At 41.4% G+C, this 24,149-nt stretch overlaps 1 protein-coding gene across 2 annotated transcripts in view; it reads left to right on the plus strand.

Moving 5' to 3' along the window:
* ap3b1a (adaptor related protein complex 3 subunit beta 1a) overlaps window positions 1–24,149 on the plus strand; it is a 299,213-nt gene that overhangs the window by 25,911 nt on the left and 249,153 nt on the right. For both annotated transcript variants that reach the window (XM_043707081.1, XM_043707091.1), the window contains exon 2: window positions 23,055–23,130. In XM_043707081.1, the coding sequence (XP_043563016.1) occupies window positions 23,055–23,130 (76 nt within the window). The remainder of the gene's footprint in view (window positions 1–23,054; window positions 23,131–24,149) is intronic.

The raw sequence follows: 24,149 nt of genomic DNA on the forward strand, positions 1-24,149 counted from the left end.
TTACAGGTTGACATTGAAGGGCAGAAAAGAGAGTGAACTCCCTGTTGAACTTTCAACCAGTTCAAGACTGAACTGAAACTGCTCAGCTAGAGAGTTGACCGCTTCCCTTTGTTTGTTTATACAGGTCTCTTCTAAAACATGACCATTTTGGCCTGAAGTCTCATCTGTTTACATATAAATGAAAGGCCTCTCAAACTCCTTTTCATCTCTGTACCAAACCAGACTGATTGGAGTCTGGCCCGGTTTAAAAATCAAGGATACAATCCTTGAGCCAAGGAACAGCTTTTAGAAAAATGGCGACTACCTTTGTGACAGCCTACTGTCCTCACTTTTTAGTAATGAGCAGTGCAAGGGAAAGGTCCTGTGAGAACATTTTGAAGCTCCCTTTAAAATGTTTAAAACCCTAAATATTCAGTATAAAGAGACTTGAGCAGTTGGGACAAATTAGTTGACAAGTGCTATGATGATTGGTTGTTAATTTTCTTGAATTGGCTAATACTCAGCAGCCCAGTATAGTTATTCCATATACTTTGTGGAATGCAGTAGATGATTTCAGAGCTAGTGTACATACATAACCATAATGTGGACACCCCTTCATAGATTATCTTTATTTGCAATGTCCTGATAAAAATGCAAGGAAGCAATGTTCAAGATTGAACAAAAGATTTTTTTTGCCTCCCTTTAAACTTGTGCTTTGTGTCCCCATTGTACAGATTACAGATTACATTACAGTGTGGAAACAGGCCCTTCGGCCCAACAAGTCCACACCGACCCGCCGAAGCGCAACCCAGCCATATCCCTACATTTTTACCCCTATACCTAACACTACGGGCAATTTAGCATGGCCAATTCACCTAACCTGCACATCTTTTGGACTGTGGGAGGAAACCGGAGGAAACCCACGCAGACACGGGGAGAATGGGCAAACTCCACACAGTGCAGCAGTGCTAACCACTGTGCCACCGTGCTGCCCTACCTGGAGCAGTAACCTTTCTGCCAATCATTGGATGGCATATACTTGATTAAGGGTACCATAGTAAACATAGGCAAGGATTTTTTTTGCCAGGCTGACTTGGGCGGCATGGTGGCACAGTGGTTAGCACTGCTGCCTCACAGCGCCAGAGACCCGGGTTCAATTCCCGCCTCAGGCGACTGACTGTGGAGTTTGCACGTTCTCCCCGTGTCTGCGTGGGTTTCCTCCGGGTGCTCCGGTTTCCTCCCACAGTCCAAAGATGTACATGTCAGGTGAAGTGGCCATGCTAAATTGCCCGTAGTGTTAGGTAAGGGGTAAATGTAGGGGTATGGGTGGGTTACGCTTCGGCGGGGCAGTTGTTGGGCCGAAGGGCCTGTTTCCACACTGTAATGTAATGTAATCTAATCTAATCTAATCTGACTTGATTCTCTCTATGAAGCGTTAAACCTGGGTTGGCATTCCAATTTCTTTCACTTTTTTAAAAAAAATAAACATGAATGCACAAATAACAAATCCACAAAGACTTAGTTTCAATATGTCCATGTCATTATCTTAGTGGATTATCTCTTTCATTTGGCAGGTGATTGGCAGGGTTTGATCAAATCTTTCACTTTTTCCTGTAGATCTACAAATTGATCTGTTGAAGCTTCAAGAAATAACAATATTTTAGAATACCCTGTGTCAGCAGTTTACCTGAAGTTCATGTTTGTTACATTTTTTCCTGCAAGTCATGGTTACAGCGTTGGAAAATGTACTTGTTGATTTTAAGAAGTCCTGATAAAACCACTTTAGTTTCTTGTCATATTTGTAAGTATGTTCGTGCATTTGGTATGTATTTCATACAAATATGAAGTTCCATGAAAAAGCATATGTGAAATATTTATAGTTTAATGTTGTAGTTTGGAGCTGAAAGCTGTTTCCTTCATACTATTGTCTTAACCTTGGTTAGGATAGTCTTAGTAAATTATTTCTCTTCCATGTTGTTAATGACCAATCTTTGAAGAGGTTTTGCTCCCTTAAGTTATTTGTGATATGTTTTAAAAAATAAATTGGAAGTATTTGTAAAGATATTCCCATGAAGTAAATGATCTTTGAATAAGTTTATAAGTTTGTTTTCTTTTTTAATGGCAGGGGAGTGAACTCAAAATGTTAGCTTGCTCTCTGCATGGGTACTGTCTGACACGTTGTGATTTCCAGAATTTGTTTTCAGTACAGACTTCAGCATCTGCAGTAATTTGCTCCCACATCCTCATTGTAACGATTATTACTATGATTCTGTTGTTTAGAGTTTACTGGCTGCTCTGGTTTCCTTGGCATCACAACATACAACATTTCAGAAACTGTTGAACATAAACATTAAATTAATTACATGAAGAAAAATTAGGGCATTTATCCAGCTTTGAGTGTGATGAATGCTTTTAGGTTTTAACCTGAAAGTGGCATAAGTGCCATATAACATAGTAACATTTTTTCAAAGTGCTTCACAATCTTCAGAAAAGATTAGCACCAGAATACATGAGATGTTCAGGTGGGTGATTCTCTGCTTAGAAAGAGAGAGCTCTTGCAGAGTCTCTTGATGAAGGAGAGAAATGTATAGAGGTGCAGGGAATTTTTAAGACAATTCCAGACTTTGGCTAAGTGGAAGATCTGTTGCTTAAACCCCTGGCAGTGATTTAGAATTATGTGGAGTGACGAACTGTTGACAAGGAACTTAAACTTAATCACAAGGCCTCGTCTTGAACTGTTTATTCATCTTTTGTACATGTGATACAAAATAAAGCAACTTGGAGAATGAGCCACGTCTGATTTATGAAGAAACTGAGCACCTTGGATACAATATCCATTTCACCTGACAAGAATAGGTGAAAAACAGATTAAAAATAGGAACTCTGGGGGGATCTAAGATGGCAGCGACCCAGCAAGTCTGAGTCTATAGTGCACCTCCCTAGACTTGGGCAAAGTGAGCCACCCGCCTCCACCACACTCACCAAATCATTTAAAATAGTTTTTACTTAATGTAATTAGTTGCTCAGTACTGAATTTAAACAATCTAATCTCACATAAAAATGACTAAAGGGGAGGGAACCCGCAGTTCTCAGCAGACAGGAACCCTCCCCAGCTGCAGCAGAGGCGTCCGCAGCTGCCCTGGGGAACTTAACTACGGTGGCGAGCCTCGTGGAAATAATCTCAACTTGATGCGAAGATCGATGCCTTCATCGAAGAGTCCCGGAGCCGATGGAATTCACACTCGGCCGCGCTACAAAACCACGATCGAGACATCAAGGAAACAGAGCGCAGAGTTGGAGGGGCGGAGCTAAAGGCAGCGGCCTCCCGAGCAGAATCGGCCGTAGATCCGGTCCGGACTCTCGAACCTTAGAGAATCACATCAACGACCTCTAGAATCGAGGTCGTCGAAAAAAATATTAGTTTGCTGGGCCTTCCCAAACGGGAAGAGGAAGGCCAGATAAAGAACACTTGAAATTACGACAGGGTGGATTTGATCAGGCCGCCTTTTCTTCCTTCAGCACAAAAAGTAGGGGAGTTGTTATCCTTATTCGGAAGAATTTCCCTTTCAAAATCCTAAATCAGATAAAAGACGAATCTGGACGATATATTCTGATTAAAGCCCTTATAAATGGAGAGGAATATGGGATCTTAAATCTATATTGTCCCCCGGCACATCCTTTTAAATGTATAATGGAAGCCTTCTCAAAATTGATGGCTCTCTGTGCTCATCATACAATTATAGGGGGAGATTTGAATTGTATTATGGATCCGGAAATATATAGGATTCCCAAGAATACTGCAGGAGTATCTCCCAGGTCCAGACAATTGGTGGATTTGAACAAAGAATTAGGACCAGTAGATGTATGGAGATACCTTCACCCACAGGGCAGAGATTTTTCTTTTTACTCCAATCCACATGAATGTCACACCAGAATTGATATGTTTTTTCGCCCCCTCAATTTTTTAAAATAAATTCCATATCATCCTGGAAAATAGGTAGTATAACAATTTCTGATCACGCTGCTGTATATATGGAAATCAAAGCGAGAAACAGTGAGACATTTCCCCCCCCCCCCGCCTTCCCCCCCTGGCATTGGCGTATGGATCCCTTCCTGATGAAAGAGTAAATTTGTAAAGTACTTCTCTCAAGAATTTAAAACGTTTTTAGAAATTGTCAGGTACGGCTAGCAACCCATCAATGATGTGGGAGACCATCAAAGCTTACGCGTGAGGTTTGATCATTTCATACTCGGCGACCCAGAAAAAATTAAAGGGAGAATAAGAGTGTCTGCTCAAAGCTCGCTCGCTCGAAGCTTCTATTATCAAATTACAAAGGGTTGCAGCTCTAAACACCATGCTTACCCAAACGGCTAAGAGGGAAATATTATTTGCAAAATAAAGGTTTTATGAATTTGGCAATAAACCTGGTAGATACTTGGCATTTCTCGCAAAGGAAAAAAGGCCCCTCAAACTATCACATCTATCGAGGAAAGTACGGGTATTCTGACTCCTGATCATAAAAGGATTAACGCAATCTTTAGAAAATTTTATTCTGATTTATATAAATCGCAGGATTGCGAAGATAGAACTAGGAGGATGCAGTCATTTTTTAAAATCCTGACCTTTCCAGACCTAACTCCGGAACAGGTATCGGTCCTGAATGTTCCCTTAAGCCAAGAAATATTTGACACAATCAGGCAACTTCAGAGCGGTAAGGCACCTGGCCCAGATGGCTTTCAAGCTGAATTCTATAAAGAATTTGCGGAAATATTGGCTGGTCCACTTATGGACATGTATAACTACTCATACAGTCAGGGCTGTTTCCCGCCTTCGCTGAAAGAGACGAATATCTCCCTTATTCTCAAAAAAGGAAAGGACCCAGAAGATTGCGCATCATACCGACCAATATCCTTGCTAAATGTAGATTTTAAAGTCCTTTCTAAAATGTTAGCATTGAGGCTAGAAAGAGTCTTGCCACATATCATAAAGGAGGATCAGACTGGGTTTATTAAGAGCCGTAGATCATCCAATAATGTTAGGGTTTTGAACGTGATTCAAGCCTGCCATCGGGGAAAGATACCAGGAGTGGTAGTCTCATTAGACGTGGAAAAGGCATTCGACAGGATTGAATGATCATATCTATTTTACACGTTGGAAAGGTGTTTACCAAATGGGTCTCAATACTGTATAATCTCAAAGCAGTTGTGATTACCAAATGATTAGGCTCGGATGGCTTCAGTGTGGATAGGGGCTGCCGTCAGGGATGTCCTCTTTTGCCATTGCTATTTACGCTAATAATTGAGCCACTAGCAGAAGCTATACGGGCTGACCCTAATATAACGGCCCCGAGGATTGGTACAGGTAAACATAAAATTACCCTTTATGCAGATGTTCTTCTATTTCTCAGTAATCCCCTGATGTCCGTGCCTCGCTTAATCCAAGTTATTAATACATTTAGTGCATTTTCAGGCTATAAAATTAATTTTTCAAAATCGGAGGCTATGCCAATGGGTAGTCTTGCTAGTATATCCCACCTATTGGACGGATCCCACTTTCCCTTTCGGTGGTCCCTGGAGGGTTTCTTATATTTAAGCATTTTTATTACCCTAGTATTTGGTCAGTTATACAAGGCTAACTTTGTGCATTTACTGGAAAGGATAAGGCAGGACCTCCAGCGATGGGGAGACCTTCCAATTTCCTGGTTAGGCAGAATAGCACTAATTAAAATGAATGTCCTGCCCAGTCTCCTATACCCTATGAGAATGCTTCCGGTGATGCTGCTGAGGCTGGCACTGCGTAAATTGTATGGCTGGCTGGGTTCCTTTATCTGGAATCATAGACAGCCCCTCATTAAGCTGAAGAAGCTTCAGCTTCCACAGGCAAGGGGAGGATTGGATTTTCCAAATTTTAGGAAATATCAGTTAAGTTCCCTATTAAGCTACATAGCCGATCGGGTCTTGTCTGACCCGCAATCAGTCTGGCTGGACATCGAGCCTTCTCAAGTAAAATGCCCACTTATTAACCTCTTGTTTTCAGACAAGAGGAAAATCATCAATGATCACTGTAAAAACCCTATAATACTAAACACAATTAAAGCTCGGAATATAATGCGGCAAAATGAGGGCAACTCACATAAAACATCCCCCTATGCGCCGATAGTGGGAGCATGGGGGTTTTAACCGAGGCTTACAGATGCCACATTCAAACTCTGGAGATCCAGGGTATCTCCTGTTTAGGGGATCTGTTTAAAGAAGGGGTCCTGATGTCTTTTGAACAACTGCATCAGAAATTTGGATTACCTAATGGTGATCTTTTTCGATACTTCCAAATTCGAGATTACATACAGAAGAAGACTATGCTATTAGATAGTCTTTATAAATCAGACAGAGAACGTAGACTCTTATGGCCAATGGGGGTATCTTTAGTTAGCACTATTTATCATTTATTACATGAAGTATCGGGAGATAGGGACAATCTGCTTAAAACATGGGGTCAGGATTTGGGACTGGAAATCTCTATAGAAATGTGGAATGACATTTGGGAAAATGCCAGAAAAATCTCCATCTGCAACAGAACTCCGGCCATTCAGTTGAAGATATTTCATAGGGCCCATATAGCACTGGACTGTTTGGAGATGCTCCTGCCTTAAATTTTGCCAATGTGTCCCAAATGTAAAATAGAGGTGGGCATTCTTGTACATTGATTATGGACCTGTCATAAGATCCGTAGGTATTGGACTAAAGTAGCAAGTGCTCTGACAGAAATCTTAGGAACGGAAATTAGAGTGGATCCAGTATCTCTCCTTTTGGGCTTTTCAAACTTACCCTCCCTGGATATGCACGGGAAGAGATTATTTTCTATTCTCTCTTTTTGTGCAAGGAAAACTATTTTGGTAAAATAGGTGGCTGAGGGCCCCCCTGGACCCTCAAATTGGCACAGAATAATCATGGAATGTATTCCCCTTGACTTCCTCACAAAGATGGTGCACCGAAAGACCGAATTATTCCATAAAATATGGCAGCTCTTCTTGAATTACACAAGTACAGATATATCGGCCATCCTAACGAGGGCTTTTATTTAATTGAGATGGCGAATCTGGTTGGTCCGGGGCCCCTTGGGAGAGGAATCCCGCACGAATACAGGTTTTGTTATTTGATGATAACACATTCCGAGCATGTATCTCGCTACTCAATTTCTGTGTTATCTGTCGCTTTTTTTCCCCTGAATAATGTAAGAGATTTAATTATACACTCTGGTTAGTTGTAGGTTAGATTAGTAGTTAGTTGAGTTTTGTTTTTTTTTCTCTCAGTATCTTTTTTTTTCTGTTTGATAGATTTTGGTTATTATTTATTTAAGATTTTTTGTATATCAATGTTTATACTTGGGGGTTTTTTATTTGTAAACTTGTAAAAATGTTAAATTTTCAATAAAAATATCTATAAAAAAAAACTCCCAAACAGCTAACATTGGGCATGCCAGGCTATAGTAAAAAAAAATATAATTGCAACATAGGGTTGGGTGATCGAAATTGTGAAAGAGAAGCATTTTAAGGAGTGGTGTGGTGTGGTTAAGCCTTCATCCTTGTTTAAGTAAAGGGTTTAAATGACAATGAAAGCCATAATATTTGATGAAGAGAATTTTTGAGGAAGTTGAAGATATGCAAAATATGCAAAAACCTCCAGACATGGGCTACATTTTTAGTGAGGTGAAAGTGGGTACTGTAGATGCTGAAGATTAGAGTAGTCCAGGAAAAGCACAGCAGGTCAAGCAGCATCTGAGGAGCTTGAAAATCGATGTTTCGGGTAAAAGCCTCAGGAATGAGGCTGGGAGCCTCGGGGATGGAAGATAAATTGCCACTCCTTACCACCTGACACTTGGAGGAAGAATGCCTCATCTTCTGCATTGGACGGCTTCAACCCTATGGCATCAACGTAGACTTCACCAGTTTCTTCCTTTCTCCTCCCCCCACCTTACCCCAGTTCCAACCTTCATGAAGGGCTTTTGCCTGAAATGTCAATTTTCCTGCTCCTCAGATGCTGTCTGACCTGTCCTTTTCCAGCACTAGCTGGAGATTAGAGTCGACAGTGTGGTTCTGGAAAAGCACAGCAAGTCAGGCAGCATCCAAGAAGCAGAGGAATCTCTGATGCTGTTTGACCTGTGCTTTAACGGTATCTCACTCTCGACTATGTTTTTAGTGAGTAAAGTGGTAGATGAGATGAGTGCTGTTGATGTCAAATGTGGCTTTGACGTCAAAGAGGGTAGTGTCCTAAGCTCAACCATGTTCAATTGCTTCATCAATGATGTTTGCTGCATTGTAAGGTCCGAATTGGGGATGTTCTCTGCACGTTGTTCAACACCATTTATGATGACTTGGATACTAAAGCCATCCATGTCCAAATGCAGCAAGTATTGGACACTATCCAGGTTTGGCCTGAACGTGGCAAATAATATTTGCACCACATGTGCTAGACAAGGACCATTTCTGATTAATCTAACCATCACCTCTTGACTTGTAATGGCATTACCATCATGAAATTCCCCACTATGAATATCCTAGGGGTGACTATTGACCAGAAACTGGACTGGACTCATTAATATAATGACAGCATGAGTGGGTCAGAAGCTAGGAATTGTGCAGTGAGTAACTTGACTCCTGTCTCCCCAAAGCTTGTCCTGCATCTGCAAGGCAGGATTGTGATGGAATATTCCCCACTTGCCTGGGTGAATGCAGCTCTATCAACACTCAAGAAGCTTGACACCATTCAGGACAAAGCCACCTTTTTCCAATTCATTCACAGGATGAGAGCATCACAGTATACGCCAGTATTTATTCCCCATCCCTATTTGTCCAGAGAACAGTTAAGAGTCAATCACATTGTGGGTCTGGAGTCATGTGTAGACCGGGTAAGGATGTCAGTTTGCTTCCCTAAAGGACATTAGTGAACCAGATATTATTTCTAACAAAAAGCAATGGAATCATGATAATCATTAGATGCTTAATTCCAGGTTTTTATTTTGAATTCATATTCCATCATCTGCTGTGACAGAAATTGAGCCTAGGTCCCCAAAACAAAAGCTGAGTTTCTGAATTAATAGATGTGATCATACCAATAGGCCATTACCTCCGCACATCCTCCAACAACCACTTCCTTCACCAGAAGATATGAGCAGCATTAGACCACTTTGTGCATTGAGTATGCACTACCATTTGATCGTGGCTGATGTGTTTATCAAGTCCATTTGGCTGCCTTCTCCCCATAACCCTTGGTTCCTTTACTAATCAAGAACCCATCTATCTCTGTCTTAAATGCATTCAGTGACTTGACCTCCATAGCTTTCTGCTGCAATGAGTCCCACAGATTCTTAAGCCTCTGGCTGAATAAACACTACCTCATCTAGTTTCTAAAGGGAATGTTAGATACACCTCCACATTCACTGTATCCAAGCCTGTCAGTATTCTGTAAGTTTCAATCAGATGTCGTCCTCATCCTTCTAAACTCCATTCAGTTTAGACCTAGAGTCCTCAACTACTCCTCATATGACAAGCCCATTATCCTTGTAAACCTCCTCTGGACCCCATCCAAGGCTATTTTTTCTTTCTTAAGGGGCCCAAAATTGTGCTCAATATTCCAAATCTCTGCTCTTGTATTCTGGCCAGACAGGCAGGAGGCTGGAAGAACACAGCAAGCCAGGCAGCATCAGGTGGAGAAGTCGACGTTTTGGGTGTAACCCTTCTTCAGGACTGGGGATAGTGGGGGCAGGGTGAAGTGGGGATAGGTGAAGACAGGGTAGAGGGTATGATCTGGTTGATCAATGGGAGGAATGAATCCAGTTGGTGGCAGTGAGATGTGGAAGGGCAGGGGAGGGGCTGGGAAGGGAGTCCGAGGATGGGAAGGGAGGTTAGTTGAAATCTGAGAACTCAGTGTTGAGTCTGTAGACTGCTGAGGCAAAAAGTGGTGGTCCTCCAATTTGCAGTGTGGTCCATTGTAATAATGGAGGCGGCTAAGAATGGTTATGTTGGAAATTTGAAATGGATTGAGACTGGGAGGTCTGGTCAGCCTCTGTGGCCCTGGCTGCAATGCTCAGTGAATCGTTCTCTAAGTTTACGTTTGGTCTTGGGAGCACCTGATGTAGTAAACTGGGTTGAAAGAGAGGCAGGCGAACCTATGCCTCACCTGGAAGGTCTGTTTGGAGCCCAGGATGGAGTTGAGTTGGGGTGGTGTGCTGGCAGGCTTTGCAATTTTTTTTTAACATTCAGAAAATAGTCTATGCCTCCTCTTCCTCTGAGTGCATAATCTCACAGTATCCCACATTGTATTCCATCTGCCACTTCTTTGCCCACTCTGCTAGCCTGTCCAAGTCCTACTGCAGCCTTCTGCTTCCCAAGCATTACCTGTCCCAGCAACTATACTTGTTGCTAAGTTTGCAGATGACATGCTGCCCACAGATCCTTCATTCAGATTGTTAATGTACAGTGTGAATAGTCGTGGTCCTGACACTGCTCCCTGCGACCCCCACTAGTCACTGACTGCCATCCTGAAAGAAAACCTATTATCCTTTATCTCTACCTTCTGCCAGTCAGCCAATCTCCTATCCATACCTCTACCACCATGGGCTCTTAATTAGCAGCCTCCTGTGCGTCACTGAAACTCAGTAGCAGTAGTTTGTAGCATCAACAACATTACACTGCAGGAATTCACCAAATATGTTTTCGACAGCACCTTCCAAACCCATGGTCACTGCATTTGAGCAGGACACAGGCAGCAGATCCGTGGGAGCACCACCATTTGCAAGTTTCTCTCTAAGCCATTTGCCATAATGAGTTGGAAATATGTCCCAATTGTTAATTTTAATTGGGTCAAAATTCTGGAATTCCTTTAGTAATAGCATTGTGGGTTTACTAACAGCACGTGGACTGCAGTGGTTTAAGGCAGCAAGTCATCATCACCTTTTCAATAGTAACAGGTAGGTCAGGCAGCATCCAGGGAACAGGAGAATCGACGTTTCGGGCATAAGCCCTTCTTCAGGAATGGGGAAAGTTTGTCTCTATTCAGGAAAGGGACAAACTTTCCCCATTCCTGAAGAAGGGCTTATGCCCGAAACGTCGATTCTCCTGTTCCCTGGATGCTGCCTGACCTGCTGCGCTTTTCCAGCAACACATTTCCAGCTCCGATCTGCAGACCTCACTTTCTCCTCAATAGTAACAGGTAATCAATGTAGGCACAGCCAGCCATGCGCCTTTCCCATGAGTGAATACAAAATTTGTTTGAGGATGAATGAGAAGTCAAAAGTTGTAAATTATCATTTTACAGTTGTGTATTTAGTGAGTGAAGGAGCTGGGATGAATTATTGGTCATCTTTCAAAATGATAAAGGGTAGCTATAATTTTGCTCCCCAACCAGTGCTATTGAACAGTGCACAATTTTGTGCTTGTTTTTAACAAAACAAAACTCATGTTCACAGGCTGTGATTACTGCTGGCTTGGCCAACAGTTATTACCCATTTCTGATCCTCCTTGAGAAGATGCTACCTTGAACTGCTGCAGTTCATTTAGTGTAGCTCCAGTCCTGGTGGGAAGGCAGTTCCATGGTTTTGTTCCAGTGACCATGAGCATGGTGTAAGCCATGTAGGGGTACTTGCAGGTGGAAATGTTCCTTTGGATATGCTGTCCTTGTCTTTCCAGATGGTAGATATTGAGATTTGGAAGTTGAAGTGTGAGCTTTGAGAAGTTGTCCTGATCTGAAACTTCAGTTCTGTTTCTTTCCACAGATGCTGCCTGAACTGAGCATTTCCAGCACTTTAACACCTTAGCTGCAATAAAAATGGAAGTTTGTTATCTTGGATTAGTATGTATAAGTAGACCCGTTTAATGAAATTAGTTGTCAAATTTATAATTGGTGTGAAACTTGACGTGAAAGCTGTGATACTAGAGAAGTTGCCCTTTCAATGGATTTACTACTCTTCAGATAAAACTAGAAAGATTGAGGTGTTCCCTGTTTCTGAAGTGCTGAATAAATCTGACCACTAACATAGACAGGATGATCAATTATTTGTCTCTGAAAATTGTAATTCACCCTTAGGTAGCTGCTAAACTAACTTAGTACCCTTTTTGAAAACATACAATTTGTCGTTAATTTCATGCCTGAGACTATTTGAGATGGGACATAATGATTTTGTTGTCAGCAGTGCTTCAGGAACTGCGGAAGGAAAAATTGTCAAATTGGGCTGAATCAAATTTTACATGGCTAGTTTTCTCCTTTTTCAATCTGTGTATTGAAAACAGGTGCATCTTTCCCTGGAAATGACCTTAACAAGTACTTGAATGGTAACAATATCTTGATTGTCATTCTATAACAGCCTTTGTACACTCATTTGAAGCTCTTAAAGCTGTCACATTTCTGCTTAAGCATGTTAAATCAGAGTTGTAAATGATGGCAGATCAGCAAAGCAGCAATACATTTTCAAAAGGTGCAAGATCCAGCCAAAGCAGATTTAGGTAATGTACACTTCATCCAGTTTATCAGGTACATAGCTGAACCATGCACACCCACGAGCCATGAATTCCCATGTCCAAAAACTCTACCATGTATATAATCTGTTGAAGGTGCATTGGGGTTTGAGTTGATTAGTCTGCCAATGATATCATTCATTCACGTGTGAGCATTAACTGCAGTTCCACTTATTACTGTTTATAGATGATACTATAGTCAAACTTTTAATCGAAAAGAGGTGATATCTCAGCCATTATACTGATTTGCACCTGTAAAGTGATTTTTCTGAAGCTGAAATGTTGAGCTAATGTGTAACTTAAATATTATCCATTTACGGTTCCTGATAACTCTGCTTACACAGTATTTTTCATTTATTTTTAGTAATAATTGTTAAATATGTGACCTTGCGCAATAGGCAGCGCACAGTATGACTGGCAGAAGTCAAATTCTATTTCGTTTAAAGCATTTTTCATGGAAAAAGGCTAGAACAGCTGCTTTCATGATAACTTGAAAGGGAGTCATTTGGAGAAATTCCTTAGGCATTGGAAAATATAGTTAACATTTTTAGGACGATAATCACTGTTGAATGCCAGGTTGGCAAATAACCATTTTTTTCAGCACCTAATTGAGTAATATGGGGTGAAAGGAAGTTAATGATTATTTTAATTCCTATTCTTTTAAAATTAATCATTCCCTAGACTGAGTAGGAGCAGTCCACTGGGATTAACTGTTTGATCTGCAAGTAAAAGAATAGCATTTTGAGTTCTAATTTGTTCACCTAGCAAACTGGGTTAGTCTGTTAAGTGTAAATGTAGTACTAGATCTGGAAGACTTCCAAAACAGTTTTACTGGAAGTATTGTAGCTGTGTTTTTTGACTGAGCTTGCAGATAAATCTATCCTGGAGAATAAGCAAGGAACATCGTAGTAGGTAATATATCGGGAAGTAGGTATTGATCAGGCAAAGAGAGCAATGATAAATGATACTAAATTGAAAAGTCTTTTCTGACTTAAAAAGATAAGTTTAGTAACTTTATTCAAACTATTTATATTCATAAATTTAGTTTTCTTGTACAAGATTTGATGGTATGCGCACATATCTGAATCACTATAGTTGATATGGGGGATTTTAACATGCAGGTAGACTGGGAGAATCAGGATGGTATTGGGCCTCAAGAAAGAGACTTTGTGGAGTGCCTCAGAGATGGAGCCGACCAGGGAGAAGGCAATTCTGGATCTGGTATTGTGTAAGGAACCAGAATTGGTCAGAGACCTCGAAGTGAAGGAGCCATTGGGAAGTAGTGACCATAATACAATAAGCTTTAATCTGCAATTTGAGAGGGAGAGAGGGTACAGTCGGAAGTGACAGTACTTCTGTTGAAAAAAGGGAACTATGGAGCTATGAGGGAGGAGCTGGCCAAAGTTCAATGGTGCAATACCTTAGCAGGGATGACAGTGGAGGAACAATGGCAGATATTTCTGTGTATAATGCAGAAGTTGCAGGATCAGTTCATTCCTAAAAGGAAGAAAGATCCCAGGAGGAGGCATGGGCGGTCGTGGCTGACGAGGGAATTAAAGAAACATATAAAGTTAAAAGAGAAAAAGTATAACATAGAAAAGATAAGTGGGAAAACTGAGGACTGGGAAGCTTTTAAAGAGCAACAGAGGATTACTAAGAAGGAAATACGCAGAGGAAAAATGAGGTACGAACTGGCCAAGAATATTAAGGAGGATAGTAAAAGCTCTTTTAGGTATGTGGAAGGCAAAAAAATGGTTAGGACAAAAATTGGGCCCTTGAAGACAGAAACAAGGGAATATATTACTAGGAACAAAGAAATGGCAGAGGAATTAAAAGGGTACTTCAGATCTGTGTTCACTGGGGAAGACACAAGCAATCTCCCTGAGGTAACAGTGGCTGAAGGACCTGAACATAAGGGAATTTATATTTGCCAGGATTTGGTGCTGGAGAGACTGTTAGGTCTGAAGGTTGATAAGCCTCCGGGGCCTGATGGTCTGCATCCCAGGGTACTGAAGAAGGTGGCTATATATCATAGCTGAGATAGTGATGTTAGTCTCTGAAACATTGTCTGTAAGGTAAGATACAATTTTGAGAGTTTGACTAGGCAAGAACCGTTGCCTGTCTTATCTGTGACACAGCTCTCTCAGTTTTGACATAAGCCTCCAGATGTTAGAAAGGAGGGCTTTTGTAGGGTTGACAGGGGCTGACTTTGCAGCTGTTTGTTTTTAGTGCTTAGGTCGATACTAGATCCAATTCCATTTTCTTTTTTAAGGTTTTGTAATGGTTTGATGCAGCTGAGTGACTTTCTAGGGTATACAAGGGCTTGTATACCCTTGAGTTTCGAAGATTGAGAGGGGATCTGATTGAGACGTATAAGATTATGAAAGGATTGGACACTCTGGCAGTAGGAAACATATTTCCACTGATGGGTGAGTGCCGAACCAGAGGACACTGCTTAAAAATACGGGGTAGACCATTTAGGACAGAGATGAGGAGAAACTTCTTCACCCAGAGAGTGGTGGCTGTGTGGAATGCTCTGCCACAGGGGGCAGTGGAGGCCCACTCTCTGGATTCATTTAAGAAAGAGTTGGATAGAGCTCTCAAAGATAGTGGAATCAAAGGTTATGGAGATAAGGCAGGAACAGGATACTGATTAGGAATGATCAGCCATGATTATATTAAATGGCGGTTCAGGCTCGAAGGGCTGAATGGCCTACTCCTGCACCTATTGTCTATTGTCATAAAATGATCGTCACACTACTATATTTAAGCTGGCAGTTTTTGACATTGATCTGTTTGTTTTTATTCTATGGCACTTGTTTTCTTGTGGCAATTTATTGGGTTTGCTTGCGTGGGATTTTGTTTAGTTTTAACTGTATTAATCATTTCATTTTTACAAGGGTTTCCCGATATAGTGAGATGAGAAATATATCACGTTTTTATTCCATGTATTTAAAACAGTCAAGCTTTGGAGGTCAGAAATAAGGACAGGAAGAGGAATTGACTGGAGTTCCACTTAAGTGCTGCTGCACCTTGTCGATAGGCACAGAATGTTTGCAGAGGGAAATGATTGAGATATGGGTGCATGTTTTAATGAATCAGTGAAGTAATCCATTGGGAATGTTTATTTCTTCACTGGTTTGTCCGTCAGGTGACTAACTTGTACAGGCTTGGTAATATCTCAGCACAAGCTTGGTTTGTACATCTGAAACTGGGAGGTTTGCTTCAAGCTCGAGACTGGATTTAATGGCTTCAGTGAAGAATGTACTGATAGTTGCAGATAGTCTTCAGCTATCACTGAGTTTGCAGCAAACTTCAGAAGAACAGGGCCTGACAGATGTTAACGATAGAACTGCACAGCAATTGATTGGGTATGTATCGACACTCGAATGTTGTTGCGTTAAAGTTAATGGCCTGGAGTTTCAGCTTGGAGCGTGGGTTTTCTCAGTGCAACCAACTTAAGATCATGGGGATTTCAGCATACACCCACAAAACTAGCTCCACCCTTCATTGGCAATTTCCACTAATTGTATTTGTGGGTATTACAAGAGCCTGCAAAGTTAAACCAGTTCTTTTGGGACTATGGGTACTGCTAGCAATATTCAAAAAGCTTTTTAATATAATTTTGAAAAATCTAGTAGATCCAAGAAAGTGAGGGTTTGGTTAAGAAAAAGAAGGAAGTGTGTATCAGGTATAGACAAGATAGATGGAATGAATTCTTAGTGTAAAGGCAGTAGGAGTATACTTCAGAGAAATCAGGAAGGCGAAAAGGGGACATGAGAGCTTTAGCAAATAGAGTTAAGAATCCAAAGGGTTTCTACAAATAGTATGAGGACAAAAGGGTAACTAGGGAGAAAATAGGGCCCCTCAAAGATCAGCAAGGCGGCCTTTGTGTGGAGATGGGGGAGATAATGATCAAGTATTTTGCATCAGTATTTACTGTGGAAAAGGACATGGAAGACATAGAATGTAGGGAAATGGTGGCATCTGGAAAAATGTTCGTATTACAGAGGAGGAAGTGCTGGATGTCTTGAAATGCATAAAAGTTTATAAATCCCCAGGACCTGACCAGGTGTACCCTAGAACTCAGTGGGAAGCTATGGAAGTGATTGCTGCGCTCCTTGCTGAGATATTTGTATCATCAATAGTCACATGTGATGTGCCAGAAGACTTGGAGGTTGGCTAACATGGTGCCACTGTTTAAGAAGGGTGGTAAGGACAAGCCAGGGAACTATAGACCGGTGAGCCTGACCTCGGTGGTGGGCAAGATGTTGGAGGGAATCCTGAGGGACAGAATGTATTTGGAAAGGCAAGGACTGATTAGGGATAGTCAACATTGCTTTGTGCATGGTAAATCATGCCTCACAAACTTGATTGAGTTTTTTTTTGAAGAAGTAACAAAGAGGATTGATGATGGCAGAACAATAGACATGATCTATATGGACTTCAGTAAGCCGTTCGACAAGGTTCCCCATGGGAGACTGGTTAGCGAGATTAGATCTCATGGAGTACAGGGAGAACTAGCCTTTTGGATACAGAACTGGCTCAAAGCTAAAAGACGGAGGGTGGTGGTGGAGGGTTGTTTTGCAGGCTGGAGGCCTGTGACCAGTGAAGTGCTACAAGGATCTATGCTGGGTCCACTACCTGTTGTCATTTTATATAAATGATTTGGATGTGAGCATAACAGGTACAGTTAGTAAGTTTGCAGATGACACCAAAATTGGAGGTGTAGTGGACAGTGAAGAAGGTTACCTTGGATTACATCAGGATCTTGATCAGATGGGCCAATGGACTGAGTAGCAGCAGGTGGAGTTAATTTAGATAAATGTGAGGTGCTGCATTTTGGGAAAGCAAATTGTGAGCGGCACGGTGGCACAGTGGTTAGCACTGCTGCCTCGCAGTGCCAGAGACCCGGGTTCAATTCCCGCCTCAGGCGACTGACTGTGTGGAGTTTGCACGTTCTCCCCGTGTCTGCGTGGGTTTCCTCCGGGTGCTCCGGTTTCCTCCCACAGTCCAAAGATGTGCAGGTCAGGTGAATTGGCCATGTTAAATTGTCTGTAGTGTTAGGTAAGGGGTAAATGTAGGGGTATGGGTGGTTTGCGCTTCGGCGGTTCGGTGTGGACTTGTTGGGCCGAAGGGCCTGTTTCCACACTGTAAAGTAATCTAATCAAATCTTAGCAGGACGAATACACTTAATGGTCAGGTCCGAGGGAGTGTTGCTGAACAGAGACCTTGAGTGCAGGTTTGTAGCTCCTTGAAAGTAGAATCGCAGGTAGATAGGATCATGAAGGAGGCATTTGGTATATTTTCATTTTATTAGTCAGAATATTGAGTACAGGGGTTGGGAGGTCATGTTGCGGCTGTGAGGACATTGGTTAGGCTACTTTTGGAATATTGTGTGCAGTTCTGGTCTCCTTCCTATCAGAAAGATGTTGTGAAACTTGAAAGGGTTCAGAAAAGATTTACAAGGATGTTGCCAGGGTTGGAGGATTTGAGCAATAGGGAGAGGTTGGATAGGCTGGGGCTGTTTTTCCCTGGAGCATCGGAGGCTGAGGGGTGACCTTAGAGGTTTGTAAAATTGAGGGGCATGGATAGGATAAACTGGCAGTCTTTCCCCTTGTGTGGGGGAGTCCAGAACTAGAGGGCATCGGTTTAGGGTGAGAGGGGAAAGGTATAAGAGACCTGGAGGGCAACTTTTTCATGCAGAGGGTGGTATGTGTATGGCACGAGCTGCCAGAGAAAGTGGTGGCTAGTACTATTTCGACATTTAAAAGGCATCTGGATGGGATGCATAGAAGGGTTTGGAGGGAAATGGGCCAGGTGCTGGCAGGTGGGACGTTGGGTTGGGATATCTGGTCGGCGTGGACGAGTTGGACCACAGGGTCTGTTTCCTTGCTGAACAACTGACTGACTCTTGCAGTGCTCAAATGTAGCTAAGAAATATTTTTTACATATTTTCTGTTGATAGCATGTTTACGTCTGTAGCACAAGATTGCGTTCTTTAGTCTCATTTTAAGGATTTGAGCACAAACCTCAAGGTTGATTACAGTGCAGTTTTGAGATGGAGTATTGCAGGTGTTGTCTTTAGGATAAAATGCTGAACTTTGAAGTGGATATAAAGAAATGTAAGCCATTTAGCCCCACATTCAGATCCCATCTACCTGATTGGGTGGATGTAAAAGATTCCATAGTGCTCTTTTGAAGAACATAGGACTTCTCTAGTTGTGTCCTGGCTGACATTTCACTTTCAATCAGTATCATAAAAACAGATTATCTGGTCATGATCACTTTGCTATTTGAGAGTTGGTTTCAGACAGAATTGATTGCTGAATTTCCTATGTCACAACACTGCCTACATGTTCAAAGGACTTCATTATTTGTAAAAGCGGTTTGAGATATCTGGTGCTCATGAAAACTGCAGGTTCAAACAAACTTTTATCTCTAAATATTGTTCAATAGTTTACAATCTGTTCTCAAGTGGTGGATTGACACAGATTAAAAATGCTGCTTTTGTGATGAAACCATTTTCAAATGTAATAATCAACTTCAGATTGTCACTAATGTTGATCTCTGCCCAATCAAGTTGGTTCAAGGTTGCATTGAATTCAATTTGAGTAGGAACTTGAGTGATAGAAAAACCTTTCTGAATGTATAGTTTTTGAGTAGCTAGTGAGAAATGTGTAGCTCATTTCACAAATACATTTAATGCACATCATGAGGCTTAAGTTTTAGAGAGGAATTTCTTAATACTTCCAATGTTCATTACAACCCACAGATGTTTTGTTCCATAAACCTAACATTATTCACCTTCAGACCACCAAGAGAAACTGGATAGGCTGGGACTTTTCTCATTGGAGTGTAGAAGGTGGAGGGTGACCCAGTAGATGTTTATTAAATCATGACTGCCATAGATAAGGTGAATAGCCAAGGTCTTTTCCTTTGGGTGGTTGAATTCAAAACTAGGGGTCATGGGTTTAAGGTGAGAGGAGAAACCTTTAAAAAAGACCTGAGGGGCAGTGTTTTCAGATGGTTTGTATGTAGAATGAACTGTCAGAGTGAAGTTGTAGGTCAGTGTACAGTTCCAACATTTAAGATATGAGGATCGATGCATGAGGGATATGGGCCAAATGCAGGAGTATAAGACTAAATTATTTTGGGAAATTAGGTCGGCATGGACAAAATACACCAAAGTGTCTGTTTCTGTGCTCTGACTCTATAAAGATAAAGTTTAAAAATCTCATAGCACCAGGTTATAGTCCAACAGGCTTATTTGGAAGCACTAGCTTTTGGAGCACTGCTCTTCCTTCAGGTGGTTATGGAGTAGGACCATAAGACACAGAATTTGTAGCAAAAGATTAGTGTCATGTTATAAATTCTGTTATGGTCCTAGTCCACAGCCACCTGAAGGAGGAGCAGCGCTCCAAAAGCTAGTGCCTCCAAATAAACCTGTTGGACTATAACCTGGTGCTGTGATTTTTAACTTTGTCCTCCCAAGTCTAATCCTGGCTCCTCAACATCTATAAAGATATTTAGATTCTGACTTAGTTGTTGATGAATTCTTGTTTTTACAACATTGTATAATGTTACTTAGGAATATAGGAAGAGGATTTGACCATTTCAGCCAATCGAGCCTGATTTGTCACTCAGTACAACCTTGATATGGCTGATGGAACACATCAGTTCCTTTAGCTCATCCTAGCCCTGTAACCCCAGGTATGCTACTGATAATCAGAAATATATCAATCTCTACCTTGGACCTACTTAAAGATTGAACTTTCACAACCTTCTGGTAGAAAATGCTGAAGGTTCGCAACCATCTGAATGAAATATTTCTCATCATTAAGTTTGTTTGGTTCTTTTAAACCTCGCTTGTCAATAATTTTAGTGGAAAAAATTAAGCAATGCTATGCTAAACTTGTGTTTTGTCACCAAATATAGTTCTGTTTTTATTTAAGGGATATCTGAGTTGCTGGCTGGCCCAACATTTATTGTCTGTCCCTAGTTGTGCTTGAGAAGGTGATGATGAAATGCCATCAACTGCTGCATTGAGTGGCATGGAGAGGGTAAATGGACAGGTTTTCCCCTAGGATGGGGGAGTCCAGAGCTTAGATGGCTTAGGGTAAGAGGAGGAAGATTCAAAAGGAACTCTAGGGGCAGAGGATGTGTGTGTATTGAAAGAGCTACCAGAGCAAGTGATGGAGGCTGGTACCATTACAACATTTTAAAAGGCACCTGGGTACATGAATCGGAAGGGTTTAGAGGGAAATAGTACTAGATTAGGTTAGGATACGTGGTCGAGTTGGACCGAACAATCTGTGCTGTACATCCAAGTCTCTGTGGTGTTGGTGTTAGGTTCTTTTTCTTGAGATTCTTACACACTTGATGGCAACTGCAATACACCAATTTCTGCGCACTGCCAAAATTAGCAAGTACAAACTTTCTGGAGGAACCCTTAATACACTTCGCCAGGTTTGCGGAGGCGTGTCAAAGATCTCTCTGAACAAAAGAAACAGTCTTTCCTTTATACAGTACAGGAATTTTACATTACAGTTTGTAATGCCCACAAGGCAACTCCCAGCCATTCCCCATAGTCACAAGCCACTCAAAACATAATGTAGTGATCACCTCCTTTCCAGAGTTAATGTGGTTAAATTATTCCTTAATGGCAAGACCTGGTGTATGTTGTTTTTTTGTAACTGTAGGGTGCAGTCAGAATTTTAACTATGCTCTTATTGATTCTGAATAGGGATGATGATGCAAATGGCTCTGAATGGCAAGGGATGGCAGAGTGAAGTAACATTGTCATCCCTTGCCATTCACAGCCATTTGCACGGTCATTTCCTCATTATTCAATGTCAATTCACTCTGAATAACTAGGAATGGCCATGCAAATTGTTTGGAATGGCAAGAGATGGCAATGCAACTTCCTTACAGTCTACCTGTAAGACACAGACTTACCACCCTAAGACAGAGGCATCCCACCCTACCCCGGGACGTCCAATTTCTTGTAGGTCAGCAGAGTAAATTAGCCCTTTAATATCTCAGTAGGTATACCCATAAAGCCATTGGGGAGGGAATTCAAGGATTTTGACCCAAGGATATTGAAGGAACATCTATTGAAATGTGCTGGAGCTGGAATGTCTGACCTCCAACCGCAACCATCTTCCTTTGTGCCAGTTATGATTCCAACAGCACAGAGTTCATTCCACATTTGATCAGATGTGATCTGGATATCAAGAGCTGTCACATGCATCTCACCTCTGGAATTTGGTTCTTTTGTTCATGTTTGAACCAAGGTCCTAATGAGATTAGGAGCTGAGTAGCCCAGCACAATCCGACTATGACAAAAACAATGAAGTTGCTGGAAAAACTCAGCAAGTCTGACAGCATCTGTGAAGGGAAATCAGTTAATGTTTTGAATTCAGTAACCCTTCATCACAACTTTGAGAACTTGAAACATTAACTCTGATTTTTCTTCACAGATGTGCCAGACCCGCTGAGCTTTTCCAGCAACTTCTGTTTTTCCTTATGATTTACAGCATCTGCAGTTTTTTGGGATTTTGTTTGAGTGAGCAGGTTATGGGTTAAGTAAGTGCTCTTGTTAATTTAAATGTTTTATGAAAATGGGAAGGAGACTTTTTACGCAACCCTTAATTTTAGCTTAGTTTTTTTAAGAAAGCGAATCTTTACAGACCAAGGAGGTACATTCTCAAGACGGAGTGTCAGTTCAGTTGGCTGGATGGCTGGTTTGTGATTTAAATCTGTGCCAACAGTGCTGGTTCACGTCCCACTCCAGCTGAGGTCACCATGAAAAGTCTTGCCTTTTTCCCCTTCTTGCCTAGTTGTGGTGACCCATGGATTAAACTCACCCCCTGAGGAGTGCAAGTTTGTGGGAATATGGTGACTTTACCTATTTACTTTTTAAACTGTACTGACACTTGTAGGCGATGCTGTATTGCCAGCCTGTTTTGACAAAGCAGATTCGAGTAAATAACAATGTGATGACCCAGAATCTATTTTGTGTTGATTTGAGGGATGAATATTGGCTAGAACACTGGGGACATCTTTGCTGGTCTTTAAAACCGTGTCACAGGATTTATTATTTTGCCTCAGAGAGCTGAAGATCTCCATTTAATGTTTTGTATGGAAGCAATCCCCTCATAGTACCCTGTCCAGAATTGCAATGGAGAATTAGCTTAGATTGTTGTGCTCAAGCCCAAGTAGCACATGTTGTAGAGTCAGTAACTTTTTTTCAGGAGATAAAGTTCAAAATTCTAGGCATTTACTTAAAAAAAACCCACAGTTTAAAACTGCAGATTTTTTTCTCTGCTATAGTCAAGAAAATAAATACCAATCCTTCACATGCTGATATTGGTAGTTTACACACTTCCTGTGTTTAATTTTTATCATTTTGAAGTTTTTAGTAACTGTGTACTTCAGGTGTGTGTATTTGCAAATGTGGTCTCATTCACTAGTGATGCCTGCTCCTAGTTTTACCTTTCTTCATCTCTTTTTGTTTTGTTTTATTTTTGTCTTTGCTTATGTTTTTAAATGTTTTATTTTTAGGAATGAAGATCTTCATCAAATGCTGGACAGCAACAAGGATTCACTTAAATTGGAGGCGATGAAGAGGATTGTTGGGGTGAATAATATTTTAACTTATTCGATCAAGAATAATGGAAACAAGTTGATTTTTAATTTCTTGATAAATGAGTAGATTAAATGTCTAAATTCAAGTTTTGAGTCAGCAAGCTTTAATTAGGCAGCACAGAAGGAAATGAAATGACAAAGGAAATTTCTGGGTGTCTTCTTATAGGAAGGATGAGAATGCATTGTAAGCTTTTACAGAAATGGCTCTGAGGTGAGGAATTTCATTTATGCCTCTTCAAACGCCATCTTCCCGCACCATGGCAGAGTATGTGGTTAGTCAGGGATAAATGCAGAGTAATAGGGTAGGGGAATGGGTCTGGATGCATAACTATTCGGAGGGTTGCTCTGGACGTGTTGGGCCAAATGGCCTGTTTCCACACTGTAGGGATTCTATGATGCTTAAATTGCATGGCCATGCAGTTATTGGATGTATGATGCATTGACTTCTGCAAACTGAAGTTACTATTGCATGGGCCTTGGAGATCCATGTAGTGGTTTCCAAAAAGAAATAGTGAACAATTTGAGTCCAGTCTGACTCTTCTTTGATATGTGTTTTCTCTCATAAGATGCTGTCAGACCTGCTGAATTTTTCCAGCATTGTTTGTGTTGATTCTCAATCCTAATTGTTAGTTTTGTTGTTTTTACAATTCTAGCAGTAGTTCTTGAAGCTAGTGGCATAGTAATTCTTTGTTGAAAAATGTGGTGCTGGTGAAACACAGCAGGCCAGGCAGCATCCGAGGAGCAGGAGAATCGATGTTTCGGCATAAGCCCTTCTTCAGGAATGAGGCTGGTGTGCCAAGCGGGCTGAGATAAAAAGTAGGGGGGAGGGAATTTGGGACAGGGGCGCTGGGAATCCGATAAGTGGAAGGAAGTGATAGGCCAGAGAGTGGGTGACGGGACGGTTGGGTTGGTTGGTGCGGGTGTCCCAGAGGTGTTCTCTGAAACGTGCCGCAAGTAGGCAGCCTGTCTCCCCAATGTAGAGGAGACCACATTGGGTGCAGCGAATACAGT

This window comes from Chiloscyllium plagiosum, chromosome 2 (assembly GCF_004010195.1).
Source record: "Chiloscyllium plagiosum isolate BGI_BamShark_2017 chromosome 2, ASM401019v2, whole genome shotgun sequence".
Taxonomy (NCBI): domain Eukaryota; kingdom Metazoa; phylum Chordata; class Chondrichthyes; order Orectolobiformes; family Hemiscylliidae; genus Chiloscyllium; species Chiloscyllium plagiosum.